Below are 22395 nucleotides of genomic sequence, written 5' to 3' on the forward strand. Positions count from 1 at the left end.
GAAGCTGCTAGTTTGTTAATAATTCATCTATGTCTTTGTATAGCTATATTCAAAATCAGTTGGTCTCCTTAGAAAATTTCAATGGCTTTCCAAAGCATCCTGTCATCCTCTTTGGTTCCTGTCAAGATAAGCAACTTTACACCTCTCATTTGGGTACAACTCAACTTTGCTTTCTCTTCTCTTAGAAGTCGCCATGTGTGCATTGGCAGAAAAAAGTCAGCTGACACTAGAATACAAGGGAGAAAGATAGGACCAGATGACATTTATGTTACACTTCCCACTTGAATCCTTGATCAGTTGCTTCAGGCCGCAGAAAGTTCTGGAATTCTGACCTCTTATGACCTAATCAGGCTTCTTACACTTTTCAACCACCTGAAGGTCTTCCTCTGTCTAGGCTCCTAACGTGGATGGATCACTGGTCCTTTCTCGGATATTTTCATTTCTGATTTGCAGTCCCAGCCTTAGCCATCATGGTTAATTACTTGCATTTCTGGATCCTTCTGCTTTGCTGATACTGCACTGTCAACCCCTAAAGAAGACCTAAAGCCCAAGAGAAAAGTTCCAAAAGCTTTGGATCCCTCACATCCACCATCCCAGGAGAGATCTGATTCACCATCACATGCACTTACCCCCGCCTCACACACATATATCCCCTCTATTTGAGAAACATGATTTCCCTCTGGTCACTGCTGAGTCAATGAAAAGAAAGATACCCACATATACATCACCCAAGGTAGAACTGGAAGACATTGCTTTTCATTGCCATTATCCTCAAGACATTAACAGCATTAGAGCTATAACTAACCAAACCATTACCTAGCTTACAAAATCAACACTAATTACCACTTCTAGAGTTCAAAAAGAACTCAGTAATATGCCAAAAGTCCATTAAAGTGGTCCCCCATCAGCATGGAACTACCACCTCTTTGATGAATGTCATCATATCCCAACTCTGTTCAAGGCTCAAAACCAAATATAATGACGTTATAGCCAAAGTAGCTGTGCATGACTGATGATAGCAATACATACCCAGAAAAGCATCTTGTAAGGTTACTACTTATCTCCTAACAAGATTAATCAGAGCAGTCAGGAACATTTATAATTTGAAGCTCTGCTTATAAACATTATAAACACCATTAAGGACAAGTAAACGAATAAATGCAAATAAATGCCTTCAATTTCACCAGCAAAATCTCTGAATTTTTCCACTGTACATAAGAACCCTTAGCTTCACCTGTATATCTGTTTATCATTTTTATTCTAACCATAAGTAATGGCTCTTTTTCACTTGCTTTAAACAGAATTAAAACTCCTAAGGAAGGTCAGTATTGAGCTGATTGCTGACACAGTAGCGCTCATTCAGTTATTCCCAGATGGCAAAGGAACATGAGGCACCACCTTTCAATAGCTACATTCTTCAGGACAATAAGTCAACCAGACAAATATTTCCCCACTAATAAAGACAGTAGTGGGGTTACCAAAAAGTGAACAATATTAAACATTAAGGTGAAAAAGAAATGTACTGAATATACAGAACATTTAAGTAAGAACGGTTCACTGTTTGTCTTGCACAACATGTATGAATACATGCTAAAAGCACCCCTTATACTAAGAATTATTAATAAATTTTAACAATTTACCCAGTATCCAGGACTAGCACGTTCCAGCAGAACTTTCTGATATGATGGAAATATCCCCTTTCTGCACTGTCTAATAGGATAGCTACTAGCCACATGTGGCCAGTGAACACTCGAAATGTGACTAGTACAAATAAGGAACTGAATTTTTATTTTATTTAATTTAAATTAATTTATATTTAAATAGCCTCTGTGGGTAGTGGCTACCCTATTGGATACCACAGTGTAGACAGTGTTTGTTGAGTAAGTGAATAGATGAATGAATAAATGGGTGTAAAATATGAATTAAGTATGATGAAGTTGTTGGAGCCCATCTTATATGCCACATGCTAGATAAATAGTTGATTAAAACACATCTAACAAAAATTATTCTTAAAAACAGCTTTGCTGTGTGTGTTGGTGGGGGGAAGGCAAGAGGTTTATGGGAAACCTCTCTGTCCTTCTGCTCAATTTAGCTGTGAACCTAAAACTGCTCTAAAAAATAAAGTTTGTTTTAGAAATATAAATTTAAAAAAAAATTCTGGATTCTATCCTTACTGACACCCATCAATCTGTAAATTTACCTTTTCCTAAATTCTAGTTCTGATGCAAACCTTCTGCTTTCTCCTTCCAGAAGCAATGTGGGTATATGTTTGTAAAACAACAGCTCTTCAGTTTTGAAACTACTGAGGGAAAACCCCCATGCAGGCTTCTAAAATCCTGGGCCATATCACCTCAGAAGTGATATGCTATATATATACTAATATGTATAAAATAGATAATTAATAAGAACCTGCTGTATAAAAAAATAAATAAAATAAAATTTAAAAATTAAAAAAAAGAAGTGATATGCTAGGTTCTACCAATGGCTGAAAAAATTCAAATTAAAACATTTTTTCTATATAAAATATTGATATAATTTCATCATGTGAATTAAGAACAATTTAAGTTGGAAAAAATAAGACTATATTCAATGTATGTAATATAAAAATCACAACCACAAGCACTTGTCCTAATTTTTTATAAGCTGTTGAACTTGAGTGCTAGGTGTTTTCATCAATTCCTAATTATTTGTTTAACCATTTTATCATCAGCTAGTGCTTACCAGTGCCTAAGTAGTAACAGCTGCCACAGAAAAGAAATTCTGGAAGGAAAAAAATTTAAATGGAGATAATGCTTCCCCTTATCTTCACTGCATATTTGCAGGGCACAAAACAGAATTAGAGAACAGAAAAATCAAGATTATTCCAAATAATACTAATAAGACTAATATCTGTGATGTACCAAGCAGTGCTAGGTGTTTTTCTTTTTTAATCCAAATGACAAGACAAGGCAGGCATTTTACCTCCACTTTATACTTAAAGAAATGAGATCCCAGAATAGAGCACCTGTCTGAGATAACCCAACTAGAGAATGACGGGCTGATTAGCTCTAAAATCAATCTCTTTCCCCTATACCACAATACTTCGTTCCCAGATAAATATAACTAAACTGTAGAGCAATGGTTCCCAACTTAGGCTGCATATTAGAATCACCTTGAGAAAAAGTCCAGTTATTTGCATTTTTTAAAGGTCCCCAAGTAATTCGGTTACATAAAGTTGAAAACCACTGACTTAAGGTCATCGTTAACACAAATAATTAGACTGTATAATAAAATAGTTTTAACAAAATGTGTAGAACTGTTCAGCACTATAGAAATGGTCTGTAGAAATTCTGAGTTACTGAGTCTACTTTTTTTTTTTTTTGGCTGTGTTGGGTCTTAGCTGCTGAGCACGGGCTTTTCTCTAGTTGCGGCAAGCAGGGCCTACTCTTCGTTGAGGTGCACAGGCTTCTCACTGTGGTGGCTTGTCTTGTTGCGGAGCACTGGCTCTAGATGTGCGGGCTTCAGTAGTTGTGGCACGCAGTCTCAGTAGTTGTGGCTTGCAGGCTCTAGAGCTCAGGCTCAGTAGTTGTGGTGCATGGGCTTAGTTGCTCTGCGGCATGTGGGATCTTCCCAGACCAGGGCTCGAACCCAGGTCCCCTGCATTGGCAGGCGGATTCTTAACCACTGCGCCACCAGGGAAGCCCCTGAGTCTACTTTTAATAAATTTCCCCTCTCCTGCCTCACTGTCAAGATGTCAGTACGTTATTAATTACTGTCATCAGTGTGCCCGCATCTAATGACCATCACACCCTTCCCACTACCACCATTCTAACTTGCTATTATTTGCTGTGTTCTGAGACGAGAGAGAACCAAGCTAATTACAACAGTATGCACAAGTACACAGTACTATATTTAAAATGGATAGGGACTTCCCTGGTGGCATAGTGGTTAAGAATCCGCCTGCCAATGCGGGGGACATGGGTTCGAGCCCTGGTCCGGGAGGATCCCACATGCCGCGGAGCGACTAAGCCCATGCGCCACAACTACTGAGCCTGCGCTCTAGAGCCTGTGAGCCACAACTACTAAGCCCGTGTGCCACAACTACTGAAGCCTGCGCACCCTAGAGCCCGTGCTCTACAACAAGAGAAGCCACCGCAATGAGAAGCCTGCGCACCACAACGAAGAGTAGCCCCCGCTCCCCGCAACTAGAGAAGGTCCATGTGCAGCAACGAAGACCCAACGCAGCCAAAAATAAATAAATAAAATAAATAAATAAATAAAATAAAATGGATAACCAACAAGGACCTACTATACAGCACAAGAAACTCTGCTCAATATTATGTAACAACCTAAATGGGGCAAGAATTTGAAAAAGAATAGATATATGTATATGAATAACTGAATCGCTTTGCTGTACACCTGAAACTAACACAACATTGTTAACAAACTACACTCCAATATAAAATAAAAAGCTGAAAAAAAAAAACAGTATGTAAAACAAAAGTAAACAGCCTCTATGTGAGAGCCTTTCTTATCAGTATAGTACATAAGCGCTTAGTACATGAACTCAGTGATACAAAATTTGGTTACTCATGAGCCTCTTCTTATTAAGTTCTGATTCTTAACTTTATTCCTCATTCTTGACTATGTACAGTTCCTGATTCTTTATTCCTGATTCTACATAGTTATACTTAAACTATTATCTCATTAGGAAACAATTATTCCTTCACATCTGCCTCTCTAACTAGATTATTAACTGCATGAGTTCAGGGGCCACGTTTTATTCATCTTTGTACCCTAGCGCCTAGCACGGAGTCACACACACAGCAAGCTCTCAACAGATGTTTGCTTCCTAAATGACTCATGTAGGCAGCCATGAGTGAAGTTTAAGGACACATGGTAATTTGTGGCCATATGCACATAACATTTCATTAAAGAACAAGGAGCTCTAGGCTATATGGCTGCTGGCTGCTCAGCCAGAGCATTACAGGGTGTGAGGATTTTGTTACGCTCATTACACAGGCACAGTCTGTGTGTTCCTTAGCTCTGTGGCTAACTTGTTTCAATTAATTCAGCATAAGTATTTATTGAATCTGGCCACCTGAGTTTAGTGGTAGATAAGAACTATCAGATCACTCCACCTCCCACGTATCCCTCAGATGCATTTACTTCTCTTCATCATCATTGCTGCCACCCAAGTCTAGGCCACCATCATCTCTCTACTGGAGGATTCCAATTCATTCTCCACCATGCCATCAAAATGACCTTTCTGTAAAAAGCATTTCTGATCATATCACTTTTCAAAGCCTTTCAAAGTCTTCCCTCTGCCCTTAAGATAAAGTCTAAACCCCCTAAAATGGCTTAATAGGCCCAGCCTGATCTACCTCTCCAGCTATATAGATCACCACTTACTGGACTCACTGGTCCAGGAAGACCCCACATGCCATGGAGCAACTAAGTCTGTGTGTCACAACTACTAAACCTGCACTCTGGAGCCCGCGAGCCACAACTACTGAGCCCACATGCCACAACTACTGAAGCCCACGTGCCTAGAGCCCATGCTCCACAACAAGACAAGCCACTGCAATGAGAAGCCTGTGCACCCCAATGAAGAGTAGCCCCCGCTTGCCACAACCAGAGAAAAGCCCGTGCGCAGCAACGAAGACCCAACACAACCAAAAATAAAATAAAATAAATTTTAAAAAATAAAAATAATTTTTAAAAAAATCTTAAAAAAAAGAAAAAAGAATCATGGAGAAAACTACACCAAGGCACATCATGATCGAATTGTTTAAAACCAGTGATAAAGAGAAAATCTTAAAAGCAGCCAGAGGAAGACATATTATGTACAGAGAGAACAAAGATAAAAATGGCAGCAGACTTCTCCTAAGACAAGCCAGAAGACAGTGAAGCATCGTCTGTAAAGTAATGAAAGAAGAAAACCATCAACCTAGAGTTCCATACTCAGTGAACATTTCTTTTAAAGGGAAAACAAAATAAAGACTTTTCCAGTCACATAAAAGTTTAAAGAATTCACCAACCACAAACTCACACTACTAGAAATGTTAAAGGAAGACCTTTAGGCAAAAGGAAAATGATACCAGATGGAAATATGAAATCTACACAAAGGAATGAAGAGGCCCAGAAATGGTAAATATACAAGCCTTTTTTTATTATTTTTAAAAACCTCTTTAAAAAATAACTGAATGCTTAAAGCAAAAATAATAACACATGGTGGAGCTTATAACATATGTAGAAGTAAAAGATATGACAACAATAGCACCAAGGCCAAGGGGAAAGAGAGGAATGAAAGTACACTGTTGTTAGGTTCTTACACTGTGTGTGAAGAGGTATAATATTACTTGAAGTAATAAGTTAAAGATGTATACTCTAAACCCTAAAGCAACCACTGAAAAAATAAAAACAGAGTTATAGCTAATAAGCCAAGAAAGGGGCTAAAATGGAATCATAAAAAATGTACTCAATTCAAAAGAAGGGAAAAAAAGAGGAAAGACAAACAAAGAACAGATGTGACAAGCAGAAAACAAATAGCAAGACAGATTAAAATCTAAACAATTGATAAATGTAAATAGCCTGAAGGGCCCAAATAAAAGGCAGACATTGTCAGATTGGGTAGAAAGACTCAACTAAACTCTGCCTACAAGAAGCTCACTTTAAACATAAAGACACAAATAGGCTAAAACTAAAAGAATGGAAAAACATCTATCATGCTAACACTGACACAAGAAAGCTGAAGTTGCTATTGATATATTAATACCAGACTAGTAGATTTCAGAGCAAAGAATATAATCAAAGAGAAACAGAGTCATTTAAGAATGATAAAAGGGTCAATTCATCAAGAGTACATAACAATCCTAAACATTTATGCACCCAGTAAGTCAGCCCACCAAGACAAAAGAACAGAAAGATGTCTTTCATGGTTAAAACGCTGTAACAGCATTGCTGAATCAAAACTGAACATTGCCGAAATGGGGCTTAAGAACTTCTTTATGTAATAAGTGGCATGCAGTTTTACTAATAAAAGTGCGGTATTCCCCAAAAGAGTCAAAGGTGGTAGTGTGTTAAACAGCTTATCAAAATATTTATGACTTCAACACCAAAGCCAATCGAAGCGATGTAAAGCTGACTCACCTTTCGTATTGCCTGTCTCGTGGTAATGAAGCACCCCAATGTCTAAAGTCCATGATTAACATAAGCAAAAGGAGACAGGATATGAAGAAGAGTCCTAGGAGTGCCACCCGCTGCCGGGGAAATGGGCTCACTGTGGGCACAGTGAAGTACCAGGAGGCTGGGCAGAGGTAGGAAAAACTGATCCTGAAATGAGACAAACATTAGTAAGAAAAGTCTCTACAATCCAGTGCTAAAAAACGGTTTTTAAGCTGAATTAAAGCGCTTCCTGATAAAGGCAAAAAATTTATGCCCCCAGAAGTCTAAATGTTCATTTAGTCTCGAATTTTAGAAAAGGACATATATAGTTCATGGAGCTTCTACTATATAAATAAAAAAAGGCTTCTCTGCTCTTTTTTCAGAGTGCACTTTGGGATGCAGTTCAAAGAACCAACTTCATGTTAATGAAAAGATCACCAGTCTCCCTGTGCAATCTCATAACACTGAAGAATCAGAGCACTTGTAACATTCCCATCAAGAATGCTGTCAAAAAAACTGGATAGCCAGAAAATTTATTCAACTGATTTTTAAAAATATTTTAATAGGTAACATACGCACACAATAAAAAAAAAATCAAACAGTTTAAAGGATATATAGTGGAAAGTGAGTCTTGTGCCTTAACCCCATCATTTCCCTCTCAGAGGCAACCACTGTTACCCAGGGATATTCTTGTATACACAAGCATAAATACATACCATATAGGTAATATATCTGTGTGTGTGTCTGTGTGTGTATCTCCATTCCTTTGGTTTTACATCATACCTACTGTTCTGCATCTTTCTCCACTTACTCTATTTGACAACTGTCTCATTTGGTACCTGTTGCTCCACAGATCCACATTAATCTTTTCTGAAAGCTTCAGAGTGTTATAATGTATGGATAAGCATACTCAACTGTGAAGTTCACTTTCCATAGTAATTCAGAAGGACCTCGGTCTGTTTTCAAAGTTCATTAAAAAAATTTTTTTTGTTTTGTTTTTGTTTTTGGGGTTTTTTTAACCTCCCCAAGGGGCACCTAGCCTCACTCAAGTGGAAATTTGAAAGAACATTACAATCTAGCACTTACCAGAGCTGAGCAAGCACTCACTCTATCACCCCGGGGGCTCTGGGCTGTAAGGTATTGTTGAATCTGCCTTCAAAAGAATGCAGCTTTGATCTTTGCATCCATCTGACCAGGCTGCGAAGTCCATATGCAGCCCTAGAGTAAACCTCACTCGTAACAATCTCCCAGCCACCCCCCACCGAGCTCCCAGCTGAGGATAAAGTCTGCAACCTTACCTAGCCATGGGTTCCCTTCAGTGGTCTCAAGGCCTGTCACCTCCTTTTCCTTTTGCCTTGAGAAGGTGGTCTCCTCGTCCCAGTCATCTCCGAAGTCTGCAGCCTGGAAAGAGCTGGTTGGGGTTCCGGCTCACCTCCAGCAGTACCCACGAGACTAGACCCCATACCCCACCACGAGAAGCTCATGGCGTCCACCCACTCCCCGGGCTCCCACTCCAGATCCGTATGCTCTTGTTCCTGGGGCTCAGTGGACCCTACCCAGGCTCCCTGGGTGCGGGGTATTCTAGAGGGCCAGCGACATCCTCGAGGAACCCGCGGTCCGCCCCTCCCGGCCCCGCAGCCCTCCCGAGTTCACACTCACGGGTCGAGCTGCCCGCCGGCTCCCTCAGCTCCGCTCTGCTAGGTCCGGAGGTGATCCCCGCGGCCTCTAACCGAGCCGGAAGGAGGCCTGGGCCGCCGGCGGCGCCACGTCCCCAAGGAAACCGCAGGGAGCCAATGACTGACAGGGGACCCGCGGAGACGGGCCCGCCTTCCGCCCAGCTGGGGCCGCGGGCGAACCAGCTCCGTCGGCCGCACGTCGGTCCGCCAGGGTGGCCAGTCCCCTAGAGCGCTAGGCCTTAATGCCCGCCCCGGGATTTCGAGCGCGTCCAATCCGGAAGGGCGTCGTGCGGGGCTCCGCCTGGAGGGGCCGGCTGTGGCTCACAGGTGAGCAGTAAGGAGCGGCGCCCAGGTACCTTGCGGCTGCTACCCTCTCGGGGGCGCTAGTTCTCTGCTGGCTGTTTTCTCTGCGGCCGTTTTCAGGACGGAGCGGCTCGGGTGCGTGGGTCTCGGGGTGTTCGCGACACAAGTGCATTCCTTGCCTAAAGCCAGTCGGAGGTTTTGTGTCCACAAATCCTGCCCTGCAGAATGGCAGTTCTCCCACCACAAACCTTCCCTACAGCCTCCCAAACAGATGCCCCGGATCCACTGTGTTGTCCCATGAGAAAAAACCACAAGTTGGGGGGTAATGACGACTACACCGCAGCGCTTATATCCATTCATTCAACATTCATTTAATGTCTACTGTGAGCCAAACATTAAGAGCGGCTGTGTCCCTGCCCTCCCAGACCTTAACAGTGATACACAAAAGGTAATGTTTCCTGAATGTTGTTTTTGTACCTTGCTTACACCAGCCTCTTCTCTCATGTCCAGGCGGGAGCCGCTTGGACAGGATGAAATCCAAGTCCTTACAAATTTGGCACACACGTGGCCGTCCACGACCTGACCATGCAGCATCTGCTGCTGCTCCGCACCTCCCTTATCATGCTCCAGCAACGCACCTCTGTGGTTTCTGCCTTCTTGGGCTTTGCTCACTCTGCCTCCTCCACCCCTCCCCTCCACCTGTCTTGAGTATCCTTCCCTGCCTCTTTACCGGGTCAACTCGTCCTCAACCCTTACCACTCGATTTAAGGGTCACTTCCCCTAAAAGCCTTACTTGATCTACACCTCCTTTATATGTTGTTTCACTTACCACATTGAATTACAATTATATTTACGTATCTGTCTATCCCAGTAGACAGAATATCCTTGAGGGCAAGGACTATCTGCTTGCATAGCAATGTTGGGTACTGCCTGGCACATAAAATACAACTAATATATGATAAATATGTGAATGAATGACTGTGGAAATAAATGAAGACCACCCAAATGAGAACAAAGAGGCTATTTATTCTATGCCTGCTATAACAGGGCAGTCAACCACTATCACTTGGCATCTGGCAGAGAATCAAAGGCTGTCAAGGGAGTGGGGAAGTTTAAGGTGGAAAAACAAAAAGGGAAGATTTCATGTATGCACCGAATGGCATGGGGAAGCTGGAGGCAGTCTAACTAGAAGCAAGGCATCTAATGTGATTGTTTTGGGGGAGCATATTTGACCTTCACCAGTTGGTCCTGAGTTGGAAGGGCAGGGGCAAAAATTAGGGAAGCTGACAGTTATTGACCAGTCATGAGGGTTCTGGGCTGATTGCTGCAGAGGCTGTGGGTCAGAGTTTTAATTGTCATGTACGGTCTGGCCATTATCCAGTTTGCGTATTCAGTCTCTCATGACTGTTTCTTTTTTCCTCCATTACCCTCCCAACCTTGTTGGGTTTCCTAGGTTGCTTTTCTCCTTCAATTCTCAATTTTCTTTTTGTCCCTCAGTCCCTACTCTGCTTCAAGTGTTATATTTTATCCAGGCCCCAGAAACCACATCGAGTATAATAGCTGCATAAAGTTAGGATTAACCACAAAAAATTACAAAATACCAGGTGATTTTATTCTAGAGCCCAGTTCAGTGCCTGGAACAAGGTAGACATAGGAAAAGCTCAACAAATGTTTTGGCTTTGTTTTTTTTTTTAATTCTTGAAGTTGCCAGCCAACTGTGCAGTTCTAAATCTAATCTATGTATATTTCAAACTCCAGTGTTCCACTAAATGAGTGGTTTTGAGTGGAAATAAAATTCCTATTTATGTTTTAAATAGTACTTATTTCATATGGTTTATGAACTATATTAACTTAGAACTTGAAGGTGCATTGAAACATCTAATTTATATTTTGTAACTACTGTTATAAAACAGAAAAGAAACCTACATTTTAATCCCAACACTTTCTCATTATACCTTCTTTGTCCATCTGGTTTGGACAATAATTCCTTCAATCACTCCATATGCTCTCAGGCATGGTAAAGCCTGCAGTGCTTATCTGATTAACAGCCTACAGGGCTAAGTTCTGAGGTTTCCAGTTGGGAGGCCAAAAAAAATGGGTTGAGATCATTTCTCCATCTCATTTGCTGTAATTCAACATGTTGAAACAAATTACAGAAATCCATATTTCAAAACAGGTTTTTAACTGCTTTTTAAAGGCTTGTCTACAATTACATTTGCAATTTTCTCAAGGCATCCTTGACTCTACCCACCCTGAGCAAAATCAGTCAAACCAGTCCCACACTAAGTGTCCATTGTCTGCATCGCTTTATTTCTCCTCATCAATTCTCCTTCATTCCACACTCCATCCTGCCCTAACCTCTAATGGAATTTAATGTGGTCTTTGCTCTCCCCTCCAAGTTTACTGATCTCTCTTCATGTGTCCTGTAGGTACCTCACTGTCGAAGACCAAATTCACTGTCTCTCCATTCTCACCTTATCCACCCAAACCTCCTCCATGCATATTCCCAACTTTGACAAAATACCCTGTGATTCACCCAAGCAGGTATCTGCAAGTTATTTTTTTAAATTTTTTTAATGGATCTTTATTGGAGTATAATTGCTTCACAATACTGTGTTAGTTTTTGTTGTACAGCAAAGTAAATCAGCCATATGCATACATATATCCCTATATCCCCTCCTTCTTGAGCCTCCCTCCCACCCTTCCTATCCCACCCCTCTAGGTTATTGCAAAGCACCAAGCTGATCTCCCTGTGCTATGCTGCGGCTTCCCACTAGCTAACTATTTTACATTTGGTAGTGTATATATGTCCATGCTACTCTCACTTTGCCCCAGTTCCCCCCTCCCCGCCACAGTGTCCTCAAGTCCATTCTCTATGTCTACATCTTTATTCCTGCCCTGCCACTAGGTTCATCAGTACCATTTTTTATTTTTCAGATTCCATAAATATGCGTTAGCATACGGTATTTGTTTTGCTTTCTGACTTCACTCTGTATGACAGACTCTAGGTCCATCCACCTCACTACGAATAACTCAATTTCGTTTCTTTTTTTTTTTTTTTTTTTTTTTTTTGCGGTATGAGGGCCTCTCACTGTTGTGGCCTCTCCCATTGTGGAGCACAGGCTCCGGAAGCGCAGGCTCAGTGGCCATGGCTCACGGGCCCAGCCGCTCCACAGCATGTGGGATCTTCCCGGACCGGGGCACGAACCCGTGTCCCCTGCAACGGCAGGCGGACTCTCAACCACTGTGCCACCAGGGAAGCCCCAATTTCGTTTCTTTTTATGGCTCAGTAATATTCCATTGTACATACATGCCACATCTTCTTTACTCATTCATCTGTTGATGGACATTTAGGTTGGTTCCATGTCCTGGCTATTGTAAACAGTGCTGCAATGAGCATTGTGGTACATGTCTCTTTTTGAATTATGGTTTTCTCAGGGTATATGCCCAGTAGTGGGATTGCTGGGTCATATGGTAGTTCTATTTTTAGTTTTTTAAGGAACCTCCATACTGTTCTCCATAGTGGCTGTATCAACTTACGTTCCCACCAACAGTGCAGGAGGGTTCCCTTATCACCACACCCTTTCCAACATTTTTTCTAGATTTTTTGATAATGGCCATTCTGACCGGTGTGAGGTGATACCTCATTGTAGTTTTGATTCTAATAGTGATGTTCAGCGTCTTTTCATGTGTCTCTTGGCCATCTGTATGTCTTCTTTGGTGAAATGTCTATTTAGGTCTTCTACCCATTTTTTAACTGGATTGTTTGTTTTTTTTGATATTGAGCTCCATGAGCTGTTTGTATATTTTGGAGATTAATCCTTTGTCCGTTGTTTCATTTGCAAATATTTTCTCCCATTCTGAGGGTTGTCTTTTCATCTTGTTTATGGTTTCCTTTGCTGTGCAAAAGCTTTTAAGTTTAATTAGGTCCCAGCTGTTTACTTTTGTTTTTATTTTCATTACTCTAGGAGGTGGGTCAAAAAAGATCTTGCTGTGGTTTATGTCTAAGAGTGTTTTTCCTATGTTTTCCTCTAAGAGTTTTAGAGTGTCTGGTCTTACATTTAGGTCAATCCATTTGGAGTTTATTTTTGTGTATGGTGTTAGGTAGTGTTCTAATTTCATTCTTTGACATGTAGCTGTCTAGTTTACATGCAAGTCATTCTTGAATCTATCCCTCCTACTTCCTTTTCCCATTCCAATTAGTCACTAGGTGTTCTTAATTCAAATGCCTAAAATCCTCTCTAATATCTTCTGATGAAACTGGTGGCCCTACCTCCAGACCCATGCCCCTCTTGAGCACCCCTCTATTCTGACATAGTGAAATATAATCATGCTATTTCCTGTTTTAAAATCTTCTGTGGTTTTCCATCCCAGTGGGAGATAGTTCAAATTCCTTGGCATGGTGTGGCAGATTCTGCTGACTGCCTAGCCAAAACGCCAACGATCTCTCTTCCACCTTGTTAACAGAATCCCAATTTTATTCTAGTAACCACACTGCTATGCTTCACCATGTGCTTCAAGAGTGCTAGCTCCCACCTCAGCCCTAGGGAGTAAACTGTGACTGGTCTATATCAATCATGGTGGCCTATTCCCTTACCAAATACTGAGCCTGGGCATATGATGCAATTCTAGCCAATGATACTAAAGGGAAGTCAGCTGTTGGGAGGAATGGGAGGAGGAGGGAAGACATTTCTGGGAAAGGCTTTCTCCATCTTAAAAGGAGTATGTCAATCAAAAGTTTACATAACGAGAGAGAAGAAAAGGCCCCTTTTCTACCTCCAGAAGTAATCTTAAGGGTACCTGGAGCTGCTTTAGTCATCTTACAACCACGGGGGTAGGGTTGGGGTGGGGGATAGGGGACAAGCCTGGGAATAACAGAATAGAAATATGGAAAAAACCTGGGTCCTTGATAACATCATTAAGCTGTGAAGGTAACCAACATGGGAGCAGCCCTACTTACGGACTTACTATTTGAGATACTAAATTCATTATTGTTCTTATTTTTAAGTCAGTTGAATCAGGGGATTCTGTTAGCTTTGGTCTCCTAACTGATATATGTTATACATATACATATGTATAACATATACATATACATGTATATATGTATATACATATACAATGCCTGATATGATCTAGCCCCCAACATCAACCAAGCTCCTCAACAGGTATTCTCATGCACAACCCTGACATATTTACAGCTCTCAGAATTATGCCTTTTCTTACCTCTGAGCCCTTGTACTTGTTATTACTTCTGCTTAAATGACTTTCTTTCAATTCTCTACCAAATGAACTCCTACTTATCCTTCAAAACTCAGCTCAAATGTCACCTTCTCTCTATGAGCTCCCCCAGTCAGCTTAGGTGCTTCCTCTCTGCTCTTGTAGCACTTTGCTCATGCATACTTCTATTAGGGCAAGAATACTTGTTTTAAAAGCTGGCAGCTGTTTGAGTGGACCTGATACCAGCTGGCCAGGTAGGAAGACAGAATATCTAGGTTTTGGAACATAATGGGTATGTTTGGTCAGGGAAAGTGGGATCCCCTGGGCTTAGTCTAGATGGGAGAGGTTTAGACCAAGAAGACTTCAATTACTCTCCAAATAAGATACAGGAATTTTGAGCATTCCCTCTAGAAACTAGGTTCAGGGAGCTCTGGTAAAGGAAAAAACAAATGAGATAAAAGAAAGATGAGGGACCTCTGCAAGATGGTGACAGTTGGGACTGGAGAGAAGAGCACATGAGAGAGTCCCTGTATTCTTTGTCTATAGTTGCATAACAAATTATTATCTCTCCCAGTTTTCGTGGGTCAGGAATTTAGGAGCAGCTTGGCTCAGTGTCTCTCATGAGGTTGCAATCAAGATGTCAGCTGGGGGACTTCCCTGGTGGCACAGTGGTTGAAAATCCGCCTACCAATGCAGGGGACGTGGGTTTGATCCCTGGTCCAGGAAGATTCCCACATGCCTCAGGGCAGCTAAGCCTGTATGCCACACGACTGAGCCTGCGCTCTATAGCTCCTGCTCCACAACAAGAGAAGCCACTGCAATGAGAAGCCCGCACACCACAACGAAGAGTAGCCCCAGCTTGCTGCAACTAGAGAAAGCCCACGCGCAGCAACGAAGACCCAACACAACCAAAAAAATAAATACATGAATTTTAAAAAATAAAAATAAATATTAAAAAAAAAAAAATGTCAGCTGGGGGGATTTCCCTGGTGGCACAGTGGATAAGACTCCATGCTCCCAATGCAGGAGCCCTGGGTTCGATCCCTGGTCAGGGAACTAGATCCCACATGCATGCCGCAGCTAAGAGTTCACATGCCTCAACTAAGGTCTGGTGCAACCAAATAAACATTAAAAAAAAAAAAAAAAGATGTCAGCTGGGGTTCTAGTCATCTAACATCTTAACTGGCACTGAAGTATGCGCTGCTAAGTGATGGCTGGCAAGTTGATGCTGTCTATTGGTGGGAGGCCTCTGTGCCTTCTCACGTGGGACTTTTCTAGGGATCCTTGAGTGTCTTCATGACGTGGAAGCTGGCTTCTCCCAGAGTGATCTGAGAGAGAGGGAGAGTGTGAGTGCCAGGTAGAAGCTTTATTCTTTTTTTTTTTGCTTGCGGTACGCGGGCCTCTCACTGCTGTGGCCTCTCCCGTTGCCGAGCACAGGCTCCGGACGCGCAGGCTCAGCGGCCATGGCTCACGGGCCCAGCCGCTCCACGGCATATGGGATCTTTCCGGACCGGGGCACGAACCCGTGTCCCCTGCATCGGCAGGCGGACTCTCAACCACTGCGCCACCAGGGAAGCCCAGAAGCTTTATTCTTTTGATGACCTAGCCTCAGAAGCCATGTCTTCACTTATGCCACATATTATTTGTTAAAAGCGAGTCACTAACTCTCAGTCCACATTCAAGGGTAGGGCAATTAGGCTCCACTTTTTGAAGAGAGAAGTATCAAACAATTTGCAGACATATTTTTAAATCACTAGTCCCCAAGACACGGTGGTCAGGGAAATTTCAGATAATAGCATTGACATCTAGGGTTCAATTTTGAATTCTGCGCTATGTTATAATCCTCTCCATGACCCTAAACCTTCAGTAAAAGTCTGATAACACTACTGCCATGTGTCGGAGTATCTTGAGAAATGATGGCATAGCAGTGCAAAAAAGATGACAGCAACTGTAGGAAGTGAATTAACAAGTAGGATGATTGAAAATTTGACAAACGCAGGAAATCAATGCCATAGGTCATTCAGAGAAATGAAAGGCCACTCTTCAGAGATTCCAGCTGGGGAGGTGGGGTGCAGTATGGCAAAGTTTAAAATTCCCATAGTACTTGGGACGAAGGCATGGGGAAGATACTGATCCCTTTCTCTTGGCATCCATTCCGATTTTGAGTGTGGGCACCTTCCCCAGGCATAGGCCGTGTGTACTTGAGGATTCTTTCACCCTGGCTCTAGAGTGGGACATGCAAGCCAGGTCTAAGGTATTGGGCAAAATCCTATCCCTTGGCCACAGCTGTGTTTTCAGGAGTGGGCATATAGTCCAGTTCCAGATAAAGAGACATATTTGCCGGGGCAAATAAAAAGTTTATTCGCTTTTCTTACGGAGTGTAGTGAGGGAGCCTCTCTATCTCTCTCTCTGTCTGTCTGTCTCTCTCTCTTTCCCCTCCTTCCTAAATTCTTGATGACATGGTTAAGTTACTGAGTCAAATGAAACCTGAATTCCATTGTATCTCTGGATAGCCAATTATTTGAGCTAATAAATATCCTTTATTAAGTCAGTATGAAGTGGGTACTATTCTTTCAATTTTTTGTATGTTTGACAATTTTCACAGTTAAAATATAGGGGAAAAACTACATTAGATACCATTTTTTCAGCTACCAATCTGGCAAAGATTAAAATGTTTGATGACACACTATGGTAGTAAAGGAGTAAGAAACACTCCATTCTTCCAGATGCTCAGGCCCAAAAGCTTGGAGTTCCCCTAACCTTTCTCTTGCTCCCATACCCACTCCCCACCCTCCATCGAGACCATGAGCAAAGCCCATTAGCGCTACCTTAAGAATGCATCCAAAAGCCAGCCATTTCTCACTAACCTCATTGCTACCACACTGGTCTGAACTACTACCATTTTTTTTTTAACATCTTTATTGGAGCATAATTGCTTTACATTGTTGTGTTAGTTTCTGCTGTATAACAACGTGAATCAGCTTTATGTATACCTATATCCCCATATCTCCTCTCTCTTGCATCTCCCTCCCACCCTCCCTATCCCACCTCTCTAGGTGGTCACAAAGCACCAAGCTGATCTCCCTGTGCTATGCGGCTGCTTCCCACTAGCTATCTATTTTACATCTGGTAGTGTATATATGTCCACGCCACTCTCTCACTTCATCCCAGCTTACCCTTCCCCCTCCCCATGTCCTCAAGTCCATTCTCTACGCCTGCGTCTTTATTCCTGTCCTGCACCTAGGTTCATCACTACCATTTTTTTTTTTTTAGATTCCGTAAATATGCATTAGCATACGGTATTTGTTTTGCTTTCTTACTTCACTCTGTACGACAGACTCTAGGTCCGTCCACCTCACTACAAATAACTCAATTTCGTCTCGTTTTATGGCTGAATAATATTCCATCGTACATATGTGCCACATCTTCTTTATCCATTTCTCTGTTGATGGACACTTAGGTTCGTTCCATGTCCTGGCTATTGTAAATAGTGCTGCAATGAACATTGTGGTACACGTCTCTTTTTTTTTTTTTTTTTTTTTTTTTTTATTTGAAGTGGACCTCTCACTGTTGTGGCCTCTCCCACCGCGGAGCACAGGCTCCGGACGCGCAGGCCCAGCGGCCATGGCTCATGGGCCCAGCCGCTCCGCGGCATGTGGGATCCCCCCGGACCGGGGCACGAACCCGTGTCCGCTGCATCGGCAGGCAGACTCTCAACCACTGCGCCACCAGGGAAGCCTGCACGTCTCTTTTTTAATTATGGTTTTCTCACTGTATATGCCCAGTAGTGGGATTGCTGGGTCACATGGTAGTTCTATTTTTAGTTCTTTAAGGAACCTCCATACTGTTCTCCATAGTGGCTGTATCAATTTACACTCGCACCAACAGTGCAAGAGGGTTCCCTTTTCTCCACACCCTCTCCAGCATTTATTGTTTGTAGATTTTTTGACGATGGCCATTCTGACCGGTGTGAGGTGATACCTCATTGTAGTTTTGATTTGCATTTCTCTAATGATTAGTGATGTTGAGCATCCTTTCATGTGTTTGTTGGCAATCTGTATATCTTCTTTGGAGAAATGTCTATACCATTTCTTACTGAATTATTGCAGTAGCCTTCTTCCCGGTCTTTCTGTCTCTACCCTTGCCCCTTATAGTCTATTCTGAACACTGCAGTCAGTGGGATCCTTTCAAGTATAAGCCAGATCTTGTCACTCCTCCAAACTCTCTAGTAGCTCCTCATCTCAGAGGAAAAGCCCTAGTCCTCACAATAGCCTACAAGTCACATACCTCTTACCTCTCTAACTTCACTTCTCACTGTTATTCCCTTCACTCACTTTACGTCAGCCACAGGGGCCTCCTTACAGTTTCTACCTTACGACAGGCCCTGTCTTGATTTAAGATTTTTGTAATTAGTGTTCCCTTTGCCAGAGTTTTTATGCATCTGTTCTCCCTACCCAGTGCTTTACCCAGACCCTTACCTCCTTCAGTCTTTATTAAAATATCAACTTCTCAGTGAGACTCACTTAACCACCCTAATTATAACTGTCCTTCGAGGGAGGGAGACGCAAGAGGGAAGAGATATGCGAACATATGTATATGTATAACTGATTCACTTTGTTATAAAGCAGAAACTAACATACCATTGTAAAGCAATTATACCCCAATAAAGATGTTAAAAAAAAAATAATAACTGTCCTTCCCACCCACACTTCCTGTATCACCATTTTACATACAATATGTTTTATTGTCTATCTTCCTGCAACTAGAATATAAGCTCCATCAGAGCAGGAATTTGGCTCAAAAAATGAATAAAGAAGCTCTTTATGTACAGATATGAGAAGATCTCTAAGAAATATTGTGAAATAAACTGACAGCTAACAAAAAACCTCATCTCACATATGAAAATTAACTTGAAATAGATCATAGTCCTAAATGTAAGTGGTGAAACTATAAAACTTGTAAAAGAAAAAACTAGATGAAAATCTTAGTGACCTTGAGCTTAGCAAAGATTTCTTATATTCAGCAGCAAAAGCATGATCTACAAAAGAAAAACTTAATAAATTGGTACTCACTAAAACTAAGAACTGTTCTTCAAGAGACACTGAAAAAAATGAAAAGATGGGCTACACACTGGCAGAGAAAATATTTGCAAATAATCTATCTGTTAAAGGACTTGTATCCAGAATATAAAAACAATCCTCAAAACTAAATAATAAGAAAACAACAACAACAAAAAACATTTATAAACGGACAAAAGATTTACACACCTCATCAAAAAAAGATATACAGATGGCAAATAAGCAAATGAGGTATTCAACATCATTAGTCACTAGGGAAATGCAAATTAAAACTACAACGAGGGGCTTCCCTGGTGGCGCAGTGGTTGGGAGTCCGCCTGCCGATGCAGGGGACGCAGGTTCGTGCCCCGGTCCGGGAAGATCCCACATGCCGCGGAGCGGCTGGGCCCGTGAGCCATGGCCACTGAGCCTGCGCATCCGGAGCCTGTGCTCCGCAACGGGAGAGGCCACAACAGTGAGAGGCCCGCGTACTGCAAAACAAACAAACAAACAAACAAAACAACTACAATGAGATGCTACTATATACCCACTAGTATGGCTATAAGCAAAAAGGCAGAAAATAATTTGCCAAGAATGTGGTACAATGTGCTGCTATGTCATAAGGACCCTTAAGCAGCTCTCTGGAGAAACCCACAAGGAGAACATCTGAGGCCTCCTGCCAACAGCCAGCAACAACGTGACAGCTGTGTAAGCGAGCCATTGTGGAAGTGGATTCTCCAATCCCAGTCAAGCCTTCAGATAGCTGCAGCCCCAGCCAACCTCTTGACTGCAACTTCATGAGATAACCTACACCGTAACCACTCATCTAAGCCACTATCAAATTCCTCACCTGCAGAAACTGATAGTGAATGTTTATTGCTGTTTTAAGCCACTGTGTTTTATAGTAATTTGTTCACTGAGCAGTAGATAACTAATAAACAACCAAAGAGGATTAAAAGAAATAATATATACCTTGCCTGGCACACAGTAAGCCCTTCATAAAAGTTAGCTGTTATAACTGTTGTTGTGTAAATGCATGCATGTCCTTTTCACCAACAGTTGCAATCTTCTTGAAAAGGACTGCAGCTCATTCCCGTTTTTGCACTCTCTGCCTCTCCTCAGCCCTCTCAGCCCTTTAGCATAGTGCTGGGCACACATACAACAGAAGCCCAGTAAGTAACTCTCAAAGAGGGAGTTAAATCCGAAGGTGAAACAATTTCCCTTTGTCACCGTGAGGATAACTTTCCACTTCCTAAAATATCTGACTACCTTTTGGTGCAGTTAATGTAAATGCTTGGACTTTTATATGCTAGTTTGTAATGACTAAGCTGTAAAGGCCAAGGGGTGTAAAGGGAAGGCTTGGTTGACTAAAAGGAGGCAATGAAGAAATGCACATTGGATAAGGCAGAGGACCAGGTAAGACGGTCAGGGATGTACCTGTAATAAAAAGAGTAAAAATGGGAATTGGACCTGGAGAACAGCCAGGAAAATTACATATATAATTCAGGGCTTCAAGGTTCATGGTTTTGAGGCCCACATCTGCTGTTTTTTGCTAATGATGATGTTTTTATTGTTCATAATGTTTGCTGCCTCCGTAACTCTGGCTAGTTGCTTTGAGAAGATATCCCATATTTATAAAGGATTCAATACCACAGAGCATTAAAAATACATGACATCTACTTAGATAAATAACCCAAGTGTCATTCCCTGCTAATAGCTTATCTTCTTTGTATGTCAAAGACAACAGACCATTACAGTCTTTGATAATATTCAAGGAAAGTTTTGTAATTTTACTTAAGAAATTAAAAATATTTAAATCTACTCTTTATGATACAAAGCTCATACAGTAATTGAAGTCATACATGCCATGGACCTGAGGTCAGGATATTATTGTCAGGCTTATTTGTGAGATATCCCAAATTTGGTGTGCTAGTCTAGAAACAAGTTGATTGTGCAAAGAAGCAAAGGACAGTAACTAGTCATGGGCATCTTGGTTTCTTGACTGGCAGTTAGGTAACATGATGCCATCGATTTCTGCAGTGGGTGGGTGGACAGTCATAAAGAAAAATAGGTAATAATAATTATAATAATAGTAATAATAATCAACATTTGTTGGCTTCTAACTAACCTATAGTATAGTAAGAATTTAACCTTCTTTTTCTGATTGAATCCTGAAACAATGCAATGAAGTACATATTATTACTATTACCATTTTACAGATTAGGTAACTGAAGTTTGGATTAAGTCATGGAACTTCAGCTACCCTATGCTTCCCTCCTTGATCTCTGACAGTCATGACCAAGGCAATGTCAGAATGAGTCAGAGATAAGTCTCTTTGTTTCTTCCTTTCTTAAATCATTGTAACTAACTCTATTTTGGGGTTTATTACCTTGATCTGGAGCGACAGCACTGTGTGGTTAAGTTTATACTCCGATGTCAGGGAGATAAGTGTTTGAAAGCTGGTTTCACAACTTACTAGCTGCGTGACCTTGAGGAAGTTATTTTCGTTAAAGCTCATTTTCTTATCCATAAAATAACAATAATGACAACACTTCTAGGGTTGCTGCCCTCAATCTTTCTCCACAGCAGCCAGAGAGGTTTTCAAAATGCAAAATTGACCATGTTATCTAATTTCAACTCAAAATGAGATCCCATTGTTCTTAAGATATATAAATTGATACCCTTAACATGACTTTCAAAGCCTCTCATGGTCTGGCCCCTAATTCACCTCCCAGGCTGCATCTCAATCTATGCTTCCTCTACCCCAAACACTGGCTTAAGCCTCTCACTACAGGACTTTTGCAATATGACGGTCTCTTTGTCCAGAAAGTTCTGCTTCCCTTACCCCTTCTGCTGCTCGCCATCTGACTTAGCTTAATTAACTCTTATCTTTCAGATCTTATTTCAAATGCCACTTTCCCTGTGTAACATAACTCCCTAGACTAAGTCAAGTCCCTCTAACATATGCTTTTAGCGCGTCATGTGTTTTCCCCTCA

At 41.7% G+C, this 22395-nt stretch overlaps 1 protein-coding gene across 5 annotated transcripts in view; it reads right to left on the minus strand.

Annotated features, from left to right (window-relative positions):
• Nucleotides 1–8920, minus strand: part of ENTPD7 (ectonucleoside triphosphate diphosphohydrolase 7) — a 52357-nt gene extending 43437 nt beyond the window's left edge. For 3 of the 5 annotated variants that reach the window (XR_013824346.1, XR_013824347.1, XM_079900647.1), the window contains exons 1-3: nucleotides 8806–8920; nucleotides 8445–8547; nucleotides 7132–7314 (exon numbers count right to left, since the gene is read on the minus strand). Coding sequence is in view for 3 of the 5 variants with exons in the window: in XM_079900647.1 (XP_079756773.1) it covers nucleotides 7132–7314; nucleotides 8445–8452 (191 nt within the window). In the remaining 2 variants the exon portion in view is untranslated. Of the gene's footprint in view, nucleotides 1–7131; nucleotides 7315–8232; nucleotides 8365–8444; nucleotides 8548–8799 lie in introns of all 5 variants that reach the window. The other 2 variants (XM_079900649.1, XM_079900648.1) reach the window with 2 other exon arrangements.
• Nucleotides 8921–22395: the final 13475 nt, after the last annotated feature.

Source organism: Stenella coeruleoalba (assembly GCF_951394435.1).
Source record: "Stenella coeruleoalba genome assembly, chromosome: 16".
Lineage (NCBI taxonomy): Eukaryota > Metazoa > Chordata > Mammalia > Artiodactyla > Delphinidae > Stenella > Stenella coeruleoalba.